This window comes from Toxotes jaculatrix, chromosome 7, assembly GCF_017976425.1.
Source record: "Toxotes jaculatrix isolate fToxJac2 chromosome 7, fToxJac2.pri, whole genome shotgun sequence".
Lineage (NCBI taxonomy): Eukaryota > Metazoa > Chordata > Actinopteri > Toxotidae > Toxotes > Toxotes jaculatrix.
This window is the reverse complement of record NC_054400.1, coordinates 17,988,750-18,007,840: the sequence shown is the minus strand read 5'-3', so window position 1 is coordinate 18,007,840 and position 19,091 is coordinate 17,988,750. Positions and strand designations below refer to the sequence as shown.

At 41.2% G+C, this 19,091-nt stretch overlaps 1 protein-coding gene across 4 annotated transcripts in view; it reads left to right on the top strand.

The window, feature by feature from the left end:
• The window catches only part of trpm3 (transient receptor potential cation channel, subfamily M, member 3), a 128,269-nt gene extending 118,149 nt beyond the window's left edge, over positions 1–10,120 (top strand). For 2 of the 4 annotated variants that reach the window (XM_041041802.1, XM_041041801.1), the window contains 8 exons: positions 736–864; positions 2,364–2,615; positions 3,942–4,116; positions 4,655–4,783; positions 6,429–6,579; positions 7,293–7,486; positions 7,744–7,876; positions 8,500–10,120. In XM_041041802.1, the coding sequence (XP_040897736.1) occupies positions 736–864; positions 2,364–2,615; positions 3,942–4,116; positions 4,655–4,783; positions 6,429–6,579; positions 7,293–7,486; positions 7,744–7,876; positions 8,500–10,120 (2,784 nt within the window). The remainder of the gene's footprint in view (positions 1–735; positions 865–2,363; positions 2,616–3,941; positions 4,117–4,654; positions 4,784–6,428; positions 6,580–7,292; positions 7,487–7,743; positions 7,877–8,499) is intronic. The other 2 variants (XM_041041803.1, XM_041041804.1) reach the window with 2 other exon arrangements.
• Positions 10,121–19,091: the final 8,971 nt, after the last annotated feature.

Below are 19,091 nucleotides of genomic sequence, written 5' to 3'. Positions count from 1 at the left end.
GAAATCACTTTATCTGCTTAGTTCAGTGTAATGTTTGATTTACAACCGATGAAAAGTAACGGTCCCAGTTTTTTATTATGTTAATCTGCAATTTAAATATGATAAAGCTTTTCATTATTGTTCCACTTTAAATGAAGAAACATTTAACGGCAGCTTTATATATATTCATATTTAAACAGTCCGAGAGAAAACTGAATCACTAATGGCTGAAAACCATTAAAATGTCATATATCCTATTGAAATCCAGTAATGTCAGGACCCATGAATGAGAAATAGATGTAAAATTAGATTTTATATGCATAAATGTGTCAAGCCTTCCAGGCTCTGTAGCTGGTTAGACTTGCATTGTGATCGAAATTTTATCTAGTCTGGATCGCAGTGGGCCACAGTGCACAAATAGGTGCAGAAAAAAAAATGACAGTGGACTGCTGACATGGATTTAAATAGATACAACCACAGGAGACCAGTAATGGACATTTTCAGTCCAAGTGTAGAGGCACAGCAATCAGGTGTCTTGACATCAAATCTCTATTGTCAGATCTGAAAAAGTGGATTAAAGGGGAGCTGTAATGAGGGTCAGTTATTCACTAATTTGTTTTGAACTGAACTGAATTGGGCTTTATTGATGTGCACTTTGCTAAAGTGGGGAAAGCACACAAACACACAAACACACACAAGCACATAACCATAAATGTGTTCTTGCTGACTTCCCTCTGCTGTTGTGTTTTTATGCAGATGGCATATGTGGGCTACCTGATGTTGTTCAACTACATTGTCCTGGTCAAGATGGACCTGTGGCCTTCCCCTCAGGAGTGGATCGTCATCGCTTACATCTTCACCAACGGCATTGAGAAGATGAGAGAGGTACACTAGATCCTTGCAATGGCTGCATGCAAATGGGCACAGGGAATGTTGAACTGTATTGAACACGCAATAATCATTTCTTCACCACTGACCACTAAAGTAAAAACATGAGGCCTGTCACCATAATGTTGCCTGCAGCTGAATTCTTTGAGTTCAAAGGTTGAAAGGCAGAGGCTAAGCATCAAACAGCTCCTAGTGAATATGGAAATCAGTGATGGGATCACTGAGATGGAAGCAGAAGACAAAGTCAAAGGGAAAGAGAATAGAAAGGGGAGAGGTTGGTGGAAATGAAGGCAAGACATAAAGATGGGAAAATAAAGAAGCAAACAGAAACTGGAAAATGCAATTTTTAAAGAAAACGCATTGGAATTGCTGACTTCTGAAAAAGCTGACACTGCTTTTTAGCACCACTAGCTGTGATGTGTGTTTTTTATGGACATATATATCCTCACAATTACCATCATTTATTTTGGTTTACATTGTGAAAATCTATTGACCTGGAGTCTAAATTACAGAGAAATCGCAATTTGTGTGCGTGTTTGTAATGTTGTCAATGTAATGTCTGCAGTTATATATAACATATTATTGTCACAGGACACAAATTCCAATTAAGTGTTTTGATAAACACCACAGACATCAGAGAAGTCGTCTAATCAGCTGATCTGAATCAGCTGTTTGTGCACACTGAGGTTGCCATGTTGATTTTAAGTGCTTAGTTCCTACAGACATGGCCGGAGACTCTGCTCAATGCAGTCACATAAATAATTTATTTGTGGTGTCAGAAATGTGGAAATTGGATCGAGTTAAAAAAGAAAAGAAGAAGAAGAAGCAGAAACTTGCCCACAATCTGGCAAAAAATCGTGGCTGTGAAAACGAGTTAAAGTTAAACAGAAAATTTGCAGAAGTTTAACACCTTCACCCACTCCAGCCTCTGAACATTCCATCCATTCATTTCTGTGGGAAAAATTTGCTTTCAAAATGTTGAATATTTAGCAAATTATGAGAAAAGTTATTCCCATCATCTCCTGATCAAGCTGCACATTTTGACTTCTGAATGGAGTTTCGACAAATGGTGCGAGCTTAGTTATGTGCCAAAAAAGTGAGCGCAAGATAAAATTATAATAAACATTCTTGGGCTTAGAAGAACATATGGTGGGACTACACATACAACAATCCCACCAAAATACAGATATGTGGCCAAATGAGACTATCTAGTGCAGTCTCACTCTGTGGCTGTGTTTGTACTGTAAGTGTATGAAATGCATTAATCATTGTGTCACATCATTCTCACAGCCGTGCCTCCTCAGATGTCTCTGATTGGTGAACTCATACTGCCCTCTTATGGTGGTCATGATATAGTGCATTTCTATTTTTTTTACTCTTTGTGAGCTCACTTCAGTTTTTCCCTTCAGTTTCTGTCTTCTTTCCATCATTCCTGCGTTTTAGCATCCATCTCTTCTTTTCCTCTCTCTACCGATTTCCCTCCAAACTTCTTCCAGATCCTGATGTCAGAGCCGGGCAAGTTGTTACAGAAGGTGAAGGTGTGGCTTCAGGAGTACTGGAACATCACAGACCTTATGGCCATCCTCATATTCTCGGTCGGCATGGTTCTGCGTCTCCAGGAGCCGCCGCTCATGAGCTACGGCCGGGTCATCTATTGTGTTAACATCATCTATTGGTACATCCGGCTGCTTGACATCTTTGGAGTCAACAAGTACCTGGGTCCCTATGTGATGATGATTGGCAAGATGGTGAGAAGAGGCAGGGGCGATGATGTGTGTGTGTGTGCGTGTGTGTGCGTGTGTGTGTGTGTGTGTGTGTGTGTGTGTGTGTGTGTGTGCATGCATGTGTGTGTGTGTGTGTGAGTGTATCAGTCTTTCTTTTCTATCTACAGTATTTCTCATATTTTTTTCTCATCATTATATATTATTCATTTATATCTGCCTGTTTGTACATTCTGTCTTCACTCAACATGATTTATAGTGAATGTGAGTTGTCTGAGTGATGATTACACAGGTTTCATATGTATGTGGTGTGCAGGCCCCCGTCCTAACAGAACCTCTATGTCTCTAAACCTTATTGTTTGATCTCAGCCGGCACAAGATCAGAGCCTCTGATACATACATGAAGACAAAACTAGAGAAGGGATCAAAGGCCCAAATCTGTATCTGTCAGATGTTTGACTGGCTTTAACATGAGCTGTGTACCACTCTGTTTGATATGAAAATCAGCAATTAGTGAGAGAGAGAGGGGGAGATTTGGATTTGCACTCAGTGACTTAGTCAGGTAATTGGCATATATAATGTTGTGGGACCGTAAGCGGATTTGAAGTCAAAGTCGTTAGAGACAAATGCTGCATTGTAAATACAGCTGAACTACCAACATACTGCAAATTGCATGCTTACACAGAGGGTTGTCTTTCACCTGTCTTTCTGTAAAAAGCTGAAACATTATAATGTCTATTTCTGCCAAATTAGTATGCACCTCATGATTTTAACAAAGTAATTATGGTTAGAGTGACAACTGTATCTCCATTCTGGCTTTAAAAATGTGACTATATCTATGATGTGTTTTAGCTTTCCAGAAAGACAATAAATGACAGCCTAAATTGAAAAACACACTGCGTGACAGAGGCTAATGGAATATAAACTCGCCCATAGCAAGGGTTTTCCCCCCAATTCAGCACTGTGACTTCCCTAATCAATCTGGCATTAACCTAAATTAAGTACATTTTAAATACTGACTTCAGGTTTCATTCCAGAACAAATTGAATTGAGGTTTGATTGACCAACCAAGACTCTGGAAGGGATACTAATCAAAAAATGCAGTTCAGCCCATTATTCATCACACTTTTTTAAAAATGCTTCTCCAGCTGTACCAGACCAGCACACTCCCTTCCTGTTCCCCTGTTTTGCCTCATTGCTGCTTTCTTCGCTTTATCCAGTCCTTCTTGTTTTATCATCGTTCCTTTCTCTAAACATTCTTACCAACTGCTCCCTATTTTTTTCTCTTCTTAAACCACCCACCCCTTCCCTTCTCTCTTTGACAACCCCCCACCCCCCCCTTTCCTCTGTCAGATGATCGACATGATGTATTTTGTGATCATCATGTTAGTGGTGCTGATGAGTTTTGGGGTGGCGCGTCAGGCCATCCTCAACCCTAATGAAGACCCATCCTGGATGCTAGCAAGGAACATCTTCTTCATGCCTTACTGGATGATCTACGGAGAGGTGTTTGCCGACCAAATTGACCGTAAGTTCAGGGCCAGAGTGGATAGTAGTAACTGAATGCGCACTTATCTTAGAGCAGAATTACTAACTTAATTTTCAGTCATTCTCCCACAGGTTGAAATGTTACTGGAAGATGTCTTTTTGTAACACATACACTTTAGAAACTCTTTAAAACTACAACAGAAATTGGATCCGTAACCACAGAGATTGTGAATAAGCGAAATTCTTGACAAATCTTGGTTCTTAACTGCATAATCTGTCTGTGATCTTACTTAGCTTCTTACATTAGGACATTAATGTCTACTGTCATTTTGTCTTGACCCTTTTTTTGTTTCTACATTATTTTATACTGTGCAGATAGAGTGACATTTTAACTCAATAAATCAAAAATAGACTTTGAGCGGTGTTTGTGCGAAAATGCCCAGAGAGTGAGAGTGTACTGTATATGTGTGCTGTTCTGTTGTCTATATGTATGGTAGTATATATGATAGTTTGTACAGAATGTGAGGAGTGGCCCAAAGAGAAGAGATCTGAAATAATGTTTTCATTCTTTGTTTCAGATATGCATAGTAGGAAGTTACAGCAAAGGCTGAATGAAAAACTCTGGCTGGTCGAAAATTACTTTCGAACTCACGGAACCTGGCGTAATAATGGTCCATCCCACATTGCCCAGTGCAGTCAAAATCCCAGTAAATCTATAGATACAGACCTCAGTTTAACCACATCTACCTATCCCACCTCTCCTTCATCATCCTCACATTACCACCATGTCATGCCCACTCCTACCACTAGAGGCCACTTGAGACAAAAGTGTGCATGCGGCTCCACACGCTCTAAGGTTAAAATTGCCCTCATGTGTTGGCATCTTGGGTCAGCTACTGTATAACAGCAGCATTTTCTGTAAATTACAGAGACCGGTTCAAGCGAATCTGAACTGAAAGAAGGTCCGGCTCTATGGGACAACTTTTCTTCTCCAAATCTTTGATTGAGACAAAGAGTAGCTTGACCTAAGGCTGTGTCCTGTAAGCAACTTTAACCTGACTAATTTTGGCACTGGCTGGCAAATGGCACTGTTACATGGCAGTAGCACTTTTCAAATGTGTTCTAATGGTCTTAATTTTTTTTGTATTTAAGTTCAAGCAGCAAGAGGAACTATCAAAGTTTTAAAATTTGATATTCCCTTGATGTTTCTGTCCACCATTTTTTTTCTCTCTCAACTTTCAATTAGTTTCATTTGAAGAAGTGAACCTGCCATGTTAACACTGTCTGTCACACAACCCATATCACCCTCCCTTTACGCCGGCTCAGCTTCTTACTGGAGCAATTGCAACATTTGCCAAAATTCTTCTCCTAACATCGCCAACATTTAACATAAGTAAGCATTCAGAATATCACATCATACAGGAATAAGGCACAAACATACAAACATCCACAGCAGAACATATTTATCAGCCACCTTTCATCATCTATAATCTGTTTTTTCACGTGGTTCAGTTGTCAGAGTTTTTAAATCCAAATTTTTTTTGAAGGTAAAAATGTAAAAACAAACAAAAAAAATTACTTCAGTTCTCTGTCTTTGGGCTGCATTGTGTGATACAATTGAACAAGCAATGATGAGCATGACTAGAATGAATCTCAAAGGCAAACAAACAAAACCCCAAAAAATGCTGAATGTTCACCAGACAAGCCACAGCAACTGAACCATCACAGATGGAAAAAACATACTACGTTTCCTAAATACATTTCAAATGATTCAGAGCAATCAACCATTGCTGAACAAAGCTATGGCACACATATGTGACAATATATTTTAAACATTGACGACATGTTTAAATATATTGGAAACACAAATTGTGATGATACATGATGAATGCGATTTTTTTGTGTGTTTTGCTTTCAGATGCACATTTCTGAACATGAGCCCCTACCATTATTGTGTCCACTCTTTCCAGTCCCTTCTTTAAGAAAAGAAGCATAAAAATAAATTATGCTTCTTGTTTGTTTGCAAAATATGTAGTTATGCATTTTTATTTTTTTATTTTTTGGTATTTTCAGGTCTGCTTGTCTCTTTGTTTTTGTGGTCTTGTAACGTCTCTGAATGTTTTCTCTTTTTTTTTTTAAATTTTGCTTAGTTTTTTTTTATAGGTTTTCTTTTTCTTGTCTAAATGTTTTGTCTTCTGTTCATTGTAATGTGTCCGCATGTCTTTCTTGTTTGTTGTGCATCTAAATGTTTCCACTAAAATATTATTTTGATGAATTCAAGTCTCTATCTAAAGACGCACTTCACCTCGTATTAACTTGTACATGTGTGTATTTATTTGTGACGGTTTGCAGCCCCTTGTGGGCAGAACATCACCACAGAGGATGGGGTGGTGGTGGCCCTGCCTCCCTGTAAGACGGGTGCCTGGATTGTTCCAGCCATCATGGCCTGCTATCTGTTGGTAGCCAACATACTGCTGGTCAACCTTCTCATAGCTGTGTTCAAGTACGTAAACTCTCTAATCATTTTAACTTTTCCACTTTTAACAAACTATAAAAAAGCAAAGCTTTACAGACAGACCTGAAACACACTTAATTTGGCAGCATGGTGATAGAAATCATTTTTCTCTGTCCGTCAGCACTTTTGCAAAAATGGTATCATCAAGACATGGATATTACTTGTATCTATATTATTATAATTTATACTGTTTTAGACAAAGTAGTCATCAACTGTCTTTTAGACTTTTCTTGATATTCTTGTGTGTGTGAGAGAGAGAAATAGAAGTCTCTGTTTGGGCCACAGTCATTACAGGCTGGTTGCAAATTGTATTATCAGAATGGGATGGTGCTTCTCCCACAGAGACATTACCATGCTAATGATCTGTTATTGTGCCTCTGAATAATCCATGTAACAGCGGCGATCATCCTCTTCCTCACATTTATCAGGGTGATTACCAAAAAGTGCACAATGGAAAAAAAAAAACAATAGTTAAATTGAAGGTTTAATCACATTACGCAGTGCAGCAAACATTTATTGTGTAGGGCATTAATTTGTGTCTCCACGTACTCTGTCTGTGTCTGAATGTGGCTCTGCAGTGCAGCAACTCGCTAAGTAAAGGATACATGTATATCTGAAAAGGTCATGTTGTATGATTTTCCCACGGTGAGTTAATCCTTGGTTGGTGTGGCATATTTTGTCTCTATTGTCCGTCATCATAGTAATACATTCTTCGAGGTGAAGTCCATCTCCAACCAGGTTTGGAAGTTCCAGCGTTACCAGCTCATTATGACCTTCCATGAGCGGCCAGTCCTCCCTCCACCGCTCATCATCTTCAGCCACATAACCATGGTCCTCAAGCACCTGTGTTGTCGCTGGCGCAAGCATGACGACGACGAGAGGGACTATGGGCTGAGTGAGTGACAGATAAACCATTAACACAGGATGGACACAACAATGTGAACAGCAATACATTCACATGACTGTTAATTATTTTCATTCACATCCTGTTTTTAGTGCTATAACAGTGTTTTGTTTTGTTTTTTTAAATCACAAATCCAACTCTAAATAGTTTGCATATGTTTTGTAATTTGGGACTTTTGCTATTATTATACTACCAGTCAGATAAATATGACACTGTTCATTGTCACTCTCAAACCCTCTCATCCACAGAGCTTTTCATCACAGAGGACGAGCTGAAGAAAGTCCATGACTTTGAGGAGCAATGTATTGAAGAGTATTTCAGAGAGAAAGATGACAGATTCCACTCCTCAAATGATGAGCGGATCAGGGTCACCTCTGAAAGGTCGGGCACGGCTACACTGCAAAATGATGTCTACATTCTACCGAAGGCTTTCAGCCTATAAAAAAATGTCGTATAAATAAGTCCAGCGCTCTGTCTGTCAGGTAGAAAGTGGAAGTGACGGAGCAGAAACAGAGACTTCATATGTTACAGTCCACATCTGTGTCATGTGTCATTTTTTCTTTTCCCTTTTCCCTTTTCTCTATGACAACCTCAACCTTAGAATTTCAGTGCAAATACAGAAAACAGAAGCAAATATACATGCTGCAATATGCGCACAGCACTACAAAACTAAGATAAAACACACATCTGAACTGGTTTAAGGGACATATGGCTGGACATGGCTGAAATGCTGCTCTTTCTTTGCATTACAGCATTTTCTGTATGTGCTTATTTTTTATTGTTCTTTGTGTAATTGCAGAGCATTTCCAACTGTAGCATACTGCGTATGTTGTGACTGTTAGGTTTTGTTTTTTGTTTGTTTGTTGTTTTATTTGCTGCCATTTTGTCAGGCTGCAGTGAAATTGTCTCTTTCCACCACCTTTTTTTCTCCACCTCTCTGCTGCTGTTCTCCCCTCTCTGGTGCTTTTAATGTCTTTTCTCTTCTTTCCTCTCTACTCTATCAGGGTGGAAAACATGGCAATGCGTCTGGAGGAAGTCAATGAGAGGGAACACTTCATGAAGGCATCACTGCAGACTGTTGATATACGTCTAGCGCAAATGGAGGAGCTCATTGGACGAATTGCTGTAGCACTGGAGCGTGTGACAGGGGTTGAACGTGGTGAGGTCAACAAAGCACGTTCCAGGACTTCATCTGACTGCACAGACTCTGCATACATACTCCGCCAGGGCGAGTGCCCGGAGGCAGCATACATCCTCCGCCAAAGCAGCTTTAACAGCACAGAGGGGAATGCCTACCGTCTACAGGAGGCACTGGAGGGAACAGCTGAGGGCTCCATGTCCCCTCCTTCTCCTACTGGCATGGCCACACGGACAAGGAGCCACTCGTTTTATGTTGGAGGTGCTCGTGGAGGTGAGCGCTCAAGTGGAGCTGAACGAGCTGAGAGCTTCTTCAAAGAGCGCTCACTCAGTCTCCACCGAGCCAACAGCTCGCAATCTGTGTCCTCAGCAGCCGCCCCCAAGGAGTCTAAGCCCCTCCCCCTGGCGACACTGTCGGTCTCCCAGCAGCACCGTCCATCGTCATGCATTGATATCTATGTCTCAACTTCTGAGGAGGTGGGGCCTGCGGAGGTCTTCCTGGATCCCCTCCGAATGGTCCCACCCCTCCAGAGGGACTCCTCGCTGCAGTCTGATATCATAGAGACGGTGCTGCCGGGAGGCCGGGACTTCAGCAGTGCTGCCACCAGCGGCTTGGGCGACAGGCACTCGGAGGGTGGTGTAGGCAGCAGCGGCACAGCTGGAGCTATGTTTGACGACAGCGCAGCTGCTGATTTGTCGTTGTGCTCAGCCCATCTCTTACCAGACACCACCTTACCTCCGTGGGACATGGAACCGTCCCCACCTCCATCAGCAGGGCTGCTCGAACGCTCTAAGAGCAGTCGCTACCTCTCCACAGCAGGCACAGCGTTCCTGGATGAGCCTCCTTTGGTCAAATCCCACAGCCTCATGTTCACACCAAGAGGCTGCTACGGTGGACTGGGAGCTGGAGTCCAGGTAAAAGCTGCAGAGTACACCAGCATCACTGACTGCATCGATACACGCTGTGTCTCAGCTCCATACACTCCTGCAGAACGCTCACAGTCCCCAGGAGGATCCACCTCATTCCCCTTTGATAAGCCGTCAGACATCGGTTCCTCTCACCCAGAGAGAGAGGCAGAGCTTAGCCACACAGAGTCTGATCCGGAGGACCCTGAGGACCTGATTCCAGCCCCTGATACCCCTCGTCTAGGGGGCCTTGGCGGGCCCAGTGGGGCCCCTCTCTGCTCCCCCTTCTCCAAGCTGGAGCGAGCAAACAGCTGCTCCTCAGACGACTCCCATCCTTCCCTCACGCTGGCCCCTCCGCACCGGAAGAGCCTGTCGGTGAGTGAGAGGATGGAGAGGGGACCGGGTCTGGGGGCAGACAGGGGGCCTGGGCCGGGGGGCCGGGGTCTGGCAGGAACCAGAAACCCTTTCCTCAGGAGCAAGTCTGGAGCGCGGCCTGAAACAGCCAAGACTGACAGCCTCTCCATGAGGAAGCTGGCCACTCCGTCAGCTTTCCGCAGCTTTGATAGACAAAACTACACGTGACAAGGACACTGCTCAGCACACTCACACACTGATAGGACCAGAGAGGAAAACTGAAAGGGCAAAGGGCAGGGTGAAAGCAGGGTGAAGTTGCCCATAGATACTAATCTGGACCAGATCTACAGTTTTTCTCTCATGTTTTAGGTTAGAAAAGGTGATAAAAATTTATTCATAGTACGTGCTGAAGGGCAACTTTACCCTGGATCATGAATCAAGGGAAAGGGATGGGAGATGTAGGGGTCCTACTGTACACCAGTCAAATACAAAGAGCTATGACTCTAGACTAGTTTTTACCTCCTCTTGTAGCTAAGTAACTCTCAATGGGGTGTTATGGCAATGGAAGGTGTATTTGTACTGTATGTCTCCCACTCACCCACCACCTTTACGTCAAGTAGACATCTGTCACTGTGCTACATCACATATCAGTCATGTTAGTCAGAGAAAGTATACTGTTACTCCTAGCTGCATTATATGGTAGAAACTGTCAAGTCCGAGAGACAAGGAGCGATAGGAGAAAGAAAGATAAAACAATCACCTCATTTTGTCATTTTTGTCTTAGCATAGAGGCATTGCTGTCACAAAACTTTCACTTTAGATACATTTTAAACTCTCTTCATATGAGCTAGCATTTCTGGCTGCTTCATAAAGGAGTCAGTGAAGTGTTTGGAACCCCTTGTGGTTGCACTGGAAAAGATGGCTGTAACATGGCAACAACTTACCTCTGGATACACAAATACACCTTTCAAATAATCAATATTTATCTCTTTTAAAAGGAATATCACATTTGTCCTTTTGTTCACATATTGTAGTGTAATTTATCTACAAAACAGTTTTTATTTCTTTTGTCAGATCAGGTAGAAAATGAAAGCAGTGTTTGAACATACTCCAGACAAAAGGTCATTAGTGTGTCACATATCTCCAGCCTTGCCTGTCCAGTGTCAGCAGTCTGTTTCTACAGTGAGTGGAAAAGTAAAATCTGTGTTTGATTAGCCACGTGATAAGACTGATAAGCTAAAAACTATCAGGAAAAAGTGAGAAAGAAAATGTGACAAGAAGACTGAGATCAGCAGGTGACAATATCCATATATGTATGTGTGTATATATATATATATATATATATATATATATATATATATATATATATATATATATATATATATATATATATATATACACATATATATACATATACACATATATATACATATACATATATATATATATATACATATACATATACATATATCAGGAAGTTGAATGAGGGCAGTGTATTTTGAAGGCCAATGCATAAGAACGGAAATGACATAGATGTGTTTTGTGAAGTGCATGTTGACATTCACATGCATATTAACATGTCTACACACATACATGGTCAGTGAAATCCTTCATATCGCTTGGAAACATACTTCAGACCTGATCCCACAGAGCTTTAACAAGTGCAATTGCAAAAAATAGGGACAGGGGGCGCTGTGAGCCTATTTCAGAAGCAGTGCTTGCTGGGTGAACCTGGTGTGAACCTTTCTTTGCCTGCACCTGACACCAAAAATCCTTCCATTCAGCTAATCATAGCTCTCTTGTAGCCCAGCCCTCCTCCTTCAGGCTTTGGCAGTGGTGTTATGTTGCAATGGTTTTATATCCACCTACACTTCCGTCCTTCATCTGTTCCATAACTGTCATTCATTTGCTTTTCTCCTTTGTTATTTTTCACTGCATTCAAAGCCAGCTGCTGCGAAAGCAGACTTTAAAAGAAAGCAGTTGTCCTATGACTTAGGCCGTTATTAATGGCATACAGGTCAAGAAGAGGTCCTAAAGGAAGAGCTCATTTAGGAATTTACTCACAGAAGCAGCTTGAGAAAAAGCTGTATATGCATTATAGCTGAGATTTAAGAAAGGCGTGCATTTTAAGTGACACAGAGGATGAAAAATGGGAATATTATTATTAAAAGATGAAAGCCAGATCAGTGTTTTAAAATGTTCTCATTTTTTTATTCTAGTGGAAGAAGTCCGGAGGGGAAGAAGATGTCCTTCTCTGATAGCTTTGTAAAGATAAGATAGGTGAAATTAATCGAATTCTTACTGATTTTTTTATGTTTATGTTTTATATTTCCTCGCTACTACAATTCAGTTGAATCATGTTGCATTTATTTTGAGATTGATTCTATTTATTGATATTATTTTTTGCTCATTGATAATTACAGTAAATGCCTGTTTGAATTACAAAATTAATATTTATATCTTCTCAGTAATATTTTTGTCGAATTTTAAGTATTTTCTAATTAAGCTTTTAAATTTAATAAAAGATGACCATCTACATGCACTAAATGCTGATGTATTATATTATTTATTAAATATAGAATTGTCTGATATACTGTACATTTCAATCATATTTAAAGTATTTAAAGTAGTTTTTATTGTACGTTTTATCAAGCAGCTTATGAGAATTTTCTAATGTAAAATTGACACGGCAATAAACAGTTGCCGGTATACCAAACTTAGGGTGCCTTTTGGGCATCAGTGGAGTATGTGGGGACTGAGGTGATTCAAAAGTCTGTGAAATTTCTCATCTCTGTTTTTTTTTCTCTCTCTCTCGCTAATCACAGAGCCCAAATATCAGTGATTCTTTTCGACATGTAGCTTTTGCATACTCTCATAGACCTTTGTTGTTCTCTGATGTACAGAGTAGGGAGACCGTTGTTATTACTAGACTGTATCATTTGCTTATATGGACATTTATTTGAATCCCAAACGCATCACAAGATTTGAGTGAGAACGATAGTTTCATAGCTGAAGAAAAAAGAATCTATTTGCACATGAACCTGAGACATAAGGATGAGGATATAGCATCACCATAAGGTTGGTGCTGTTGCAGTAATTCTGTTTACTTGTTTGAACTGAATGCTTTGACGTATCTCTGTGTCACAACCCAGTCTGCAGGATGATCCAGACTGTTCATATGACCACGAAACCTGACCTAAACCTTAAAGGGGTGCTCCAGTGAGTTAGTACTGTTCCTCCATAAAGCTGGGGGACTTATAAGAGACAGATTTTGAAAAAGAATCCTCAAAATCAAAGCAGCAGAGGCTGAGATACCCTAACTTTTAATCCCAAGTATGGGTCAACCTTTCTGCAGTTCCCATAATGCAGCTCAGTAGCATCTTTTGATGTGACCTTACCTGACTGTTAAACGCGCTTGTCTTTCAAACTCCTCGTCCCCATTTGATAACACAGGTTATCCGTGAAATATTTGAAGTCTCAAGCCTGACCGTACATCAGGGTTATTTTGTCAGACTTCAGAAAGCTCCTTCCAGAACTACAAAAGATACAAATGTATTCAAAGGCTGAGTAGTGCTCTCCATGAGCACTACACTGACCTTTATTTGTAATATCAGTGGAATGCCCCTTTAACCCAGTAAGTCCAACATCAACAAAAACTGCATCCTGGACACATGCTCAGTATGGGTCGCGTAGATCGGACACATCGAGGTGTAGCACACTTAAATACCTGTAAGATGACAAATAGGATGTTGTAGCTGGTCGATACGTACAAAGGATCTTATCTGAAATTTCCTCAGCAAATATGTAGGTTACAGTCAGTTTTAGAGAGGAAAGGTTGACCCCAAGTCAGTGCTCAGGGACAACATTACCCAATGATGCAAGGTAGTAAGTATATCATGGAGTCATGACGGAAAGAACGAAAAAAAGAAAAAGAAAGGGCACAAGTTTGTCTTTAGCAGAACGCTTCCAGTATAAACACTGTGCTTTATGAGTCTAACCCAAAATCATTGGGGGTCATCGAATCTATAGATTTTGTATTTTATGTCTTCAGAAATGGCAATAGTATATGAACGAATGTCTTCATACCTGATTGAGTTGCTCACCCTTAGAAGTTTAACTTCCCAACAGTGCAAACAATAAGGAGGGATTTTTATTTCTTTTTATTTTTTTATTTTTTTTAGGTTTATGGAGAATTGTTTTTTGCTGGAGAGGGCTTTGGTCACACATAGTTGGCCCTTACATACTGAACCAAACCAAAATTTGCCAGACCAAAAGGAAACGAGCTGAGCTGTGCTCTACTGACCTGTTGTCTACACAGCTGCATCAAACACCAACCAAGCAAAGGTCGCACAGCTCAACCCAGTTTTGTGTGGCTAATTATGAAAACAGATGACTGTGTCAGACTGAAAGTTTAGACCCTCCCGTTTGGCCTGTGGTGATAGGAAATCAAAATATTCTTTTCTCATTTCTTTATCCTTACCGTAAGGAATATGAGACAGTGTACGTGGTTTCGTGACATGTTGACACGGCTGTTGTGGAAGGTTTTGACAGGAGGTGTGATCGTGTGCGTATGTGTGAATGTGCGTGTACATGAACTGAGTGCGAATCCAGACATGTAGAAGACACTAATAACAGGGAGGCATGTCAACACAACCCGACCCAACAGAATCTCAGTGTACAGTATTTTTTAAATATTTTCCTAAACTATATCTTGCAGTTTTGTGGAATCATGATTATCACATGATGATAATCAACAGATCTGCTTCCCTCCTATGACGACCTGTGACTCGTAAGACAAAGAGAGTTTCACACGTTTTTTCTGCAATAATTGCTGATGTTGTGCTTCTACAACCGAAAGGGACTTACCCCACCCCCCACCCCAACTGGTCACACTTTATTTAATGTCCTTTAAATGCATGCAGTTCTTCCACTCAGAGTGTACAGAGACGACCTGTAAAGATGACTGAGAGAAAGATAGAGAGAGATTATAACATGAAATCAAAGTAGTGAGTATTTGGATGCAAATACAAATCTGTATTCTTCAATGTGAATAGGATCATGTCTGGCATGCATTGTTAAATAAACAATTAAATAGATTGGTACTCTGTGTCTGGCCTGTTTTTACTTCACCCGGCTCTTCAACCAATCAGTGACAAAAATGACTCATCGTGTGTATGACAGATGAGAGAAATGTATGTTAAGTTAGAAGGGTGTTTACTACTGTCATGTCTGTTTTAATAGATTAGAATAGTGAGGAAAGACATGCAGAGAATTGTTTGTCATATAAGTGAGAAACAGACTCGTCATGTTGCTGATGATGTAAAACCTGTAGGGCTCAACATCAGAAACATCTGCATTTCTTTGACTTCCTTTACGATGTGAGCTACAAGCTGGGGGGCGGGAGCTGTTAACTTCATCGCTGTAGAACTCATAAAACAACAAAGGCTCTCAGTGTGTAAACCACCAAGTAATGAGCCCCATCACACGGGCTGTTCTGCAGTTATAGCAGGACGTCTGACTCCCACTGCCTGCTGCTGGTGAGATGAGTGGGACAGGTGCTGCTTAGCGAGCTGTCATTTTAAAAACTTGTCCCACCACCATGAGGCAGAATCTCAGCCTCAAATTGATCCCACAGGGGAGAAAGTCTTTGTGGTGTAAAATGTGATGAACAATGAACAATTTTTCAAGACAATTGCCTGTTTTTGTCCATTGGAAATGATTGTTTATACACTTCACAGTCTGAAATATGCATCTTTCCTGTAGTTTTATTTTTGCTTCATGTTACACCTCTGGTCCTCTGGAGTGGCGTCTGAAGTCTGTGAAACACCAGGTAAACACCCCTGTGTCTGTTAAATTAAAAATATAGTGCACAAGCTCAAAACGACCACTTTGTGTTGGTGTTGCTTTGCAAACACTTTGCTACATCCTGTTTTGTGGACACAATAACATTAACATCTGCACTACATGTATTACACTACAATCAGTGCAACAGCCCTGTGATACATGTTTTCTTTGGAAAGCAATGTTCCATTTTTGTTGATACTGTGTTTTATTATCCCCCAGCCCAGTTTATATATTATTCCTTTTTCTGTTTAGTGACCTCGCAGCAGCCACAGGGTTGTTAACCCAGTTCAGGCTTCACACCACCCTGTTGTGTCTGTTGTGTCGCCATTGTGTAGCACTGCCTCCTGTTCACCTCTGCGCTGACACAGAAGGCCGCTGACTGGACTGGGTCTTCCAGTCCGTCCGCCTGTGGGTTGTGTGGGGAGGGTGTTCATGTAAGTGAGCGGGGTCAGCGCTGGTGCGTCAGCTCAAACTCCGCACGTGGAAGGGAACATTCTGTACTGAGATTCTGCACGTGCCCCCCTCCTTCTCCCAGCGCACGCGCACACACACAAAACAACTTCATCTTTGACACAATCGCCATATCTTGTCAACACAACAACACGATCCAGTCAGATGCGCCGTGCACTGTTGAACTCTTGCACTTTAGTGAGAAGGGAAGTGTGCGGAGCAGCAACAGCGGCAGCCGCAGAAGCGCCTCCCCTTCCAGAGAACTGTTTACAGCTCTGGTGAAGGAGGAACAGGACAGTAGCTGCAGGCTATACGCGTCCGGCCAAGACCCTAGTTTCAACTAGATTTTTTTTTTCTTGGAAATCTGGGGGGTTCTGCCACCAAATCGAGCAAAGTGGAGGCGGAGTTTCAGTGCGGGACGATCCGGGAGAAGGGCGAAAAGTCCCTGCACTGTTTGGGCTTATACAGCATCTGTGGTGCTCAAATAGGGACTTTGTGTTATTATTCCTGCAGTCCTCATGCACCTTCCTTCCTGCAGGCAACATTTTATTTCTCATACCGTGTGAGCAGTGGACATATAAATTAAGGGATCAAACGATAAATCTGTTCTTAGGCAGTGACTCATTGCTGCAGTGCAGACAGGATTTAGCCTCAAGTGAAAGGGGTGTTTTTGCAGTTGAGGAGAGGAGTGGCACTTTCTATTACTGTTGTGAAATGTTGCCACACTGACATATTCCCACAGTTTAAAATGTATAGAGCAGCATCATGGCCACCTCAGCATATATAATAATATATGTCTGGGAGAAACAGAGTGGCACATAAGGGCATTACTTTTCTTGAGTCACGTGCTATAAAAATGCAGGGGAAACACCTCTGTGTGTGTGTGTGTGTGTGTGTGTGTGTGTGTGTGTGTGTGTGTGTGTGTGTGTGTGTGTGTGTGTGTGTGTGTGTGTGTGTGCTTTAAACAGCCCCAGGGAACAGCATGTATCCAAATGATGTATGCTCATAATGAAAAACTGGGTCTATAGGCAGCACTGCTCAATCCCACCACCCCCAAAGCTGAGTAGGACTTTCAAGGAACTATGGCCATGAATGAACCACCCACTGAACTGGAAGCTCTCCTTTTTTTCTTTCTTTTTTTTTTTTCTTTTTTAGCTGGGTGTCTTGTTACACATTCAAGTGAAATGGCTGCATTACCATGTGCACATATGGTCTGTCAGACACAAGCTAAGCAGGCTGGCTTAACACTTGTCATTAGTGTACAGTTACCTGTATTTGATCATGCTGTGCACTTAGTGAACTTTGAACAGCTGGATTTTATGATGTCTTTTTAATTCACAGAACAAACACTAATTTCTAAATAATTAAAGCCCATAAAAATGTACTTTATATGTATTTTATTTGGAGCAGACACAAAGGCATTAGGGCAAGCCGTAACCACACCGCACTCTCCACCCATCATAGTTACACAAAGCACTGATGCTTGTAAAACATCATGCCACTTTATGCATAACCAGTAAAGCAATTACAAAGTAATTGTGGTAAGTGCCATTATATAGTAATCTGCTGTTACATTCATGCTTGTGATGCTTTATGATTGTTGCTGTTAAATGTCACAAAGCCTCATCAAGACCTCTTACAACAAGGATTTGTGTGTTGCAGTGTATGTGATGTAGGTATCTATGTAATTAATTTCTACATATTATGTAGAAAGAGCTACTAAAATGTCTTTTTCAATTATTTTTTTTACAAGGTGATACAGCTAGTCTAATTTTACGTTTATTATCACGTGCACATTTTCACATCTGTCATACACAACGCACAGTGTGAGTTTGCATTGGCACTGAAAAGTTCAAGTGTAGCTTTGAGGACTGCGCTAATTTAGGCTCAGACCATGGTTGTGAAACTGGGGCACAAAGTGAGACCTGTCCACAGCTAACGCATTATGGGCCACAGTAGCTGGGCTGGTTTACATCTAAGAAAGCAAAACACATACCTCCTTCTTCATGACATAGATGCTTGTGTCCTCACCTAAATATATGAATCTGCCAGCTCTGGTTGGATGCCACTGCAGCTGCTAACATGTGGCTGTTACCCTGCGATGTATCACTAGTCATAGTTTCTTCTTCCTAACAGGTATCATGAACTTCCTAATTTAATAGGGTGTTATGAATCTGCCTTTAAACCTGAGAATTATGTGAAACATGAATTACATCCTCACAAAAATGATGCAGCTGCTTAAAGTAACATAAGCATTTATATAAGGACTGGTGTAAGTAACAGCCACTACATTACATGCCTCTGCCTTAAACGTGAGCTGCTCGCATGCTTTGACCTTCACTGATAACGGCAGAGCAAATAGCTGTGGGCAGGACACGCAACAGCGACCACTGGCTTCTTGAGAAAGACATCATCCAAACATCGAGCTGCAGCTTGTAAAGTAATAATAAATATTTTGGTCCGTGTGTCCAGTGAAATGATGTTGCAATGCATCTCACTGAAACAAAAAATGCAGACTGTGGCAGCTGGTCTAACGTGTTGTCGGGTGGGAGAACTGCATGTGTACATGCTCTTGAGCAATCCTAAAGTCTATTGTTGTTTGTTCTTTCGTTATTTCTCCGCACTAAATGAATGTTCATTCTATGCAAATCACCGTGATCTTGTTTATTTTGGATCAAACACTAAATGCAAATCCACTAATTCGTCCCCTAGCAAGTTGTTATTCACATATGACCCTAAAAACATACTTAAAATATGGAGGAAAAAAACTGGCTTCCACAACACACAGCTCTCTCCAGCACAAAACGTTTACAGTAACGTAGAACAGCGTGGGACTGGGGGCGTGCTATAATGTGTCTGTGTACTCACCTACCCTACCCTACCCACTCCTGTTTTCATGCTGCAT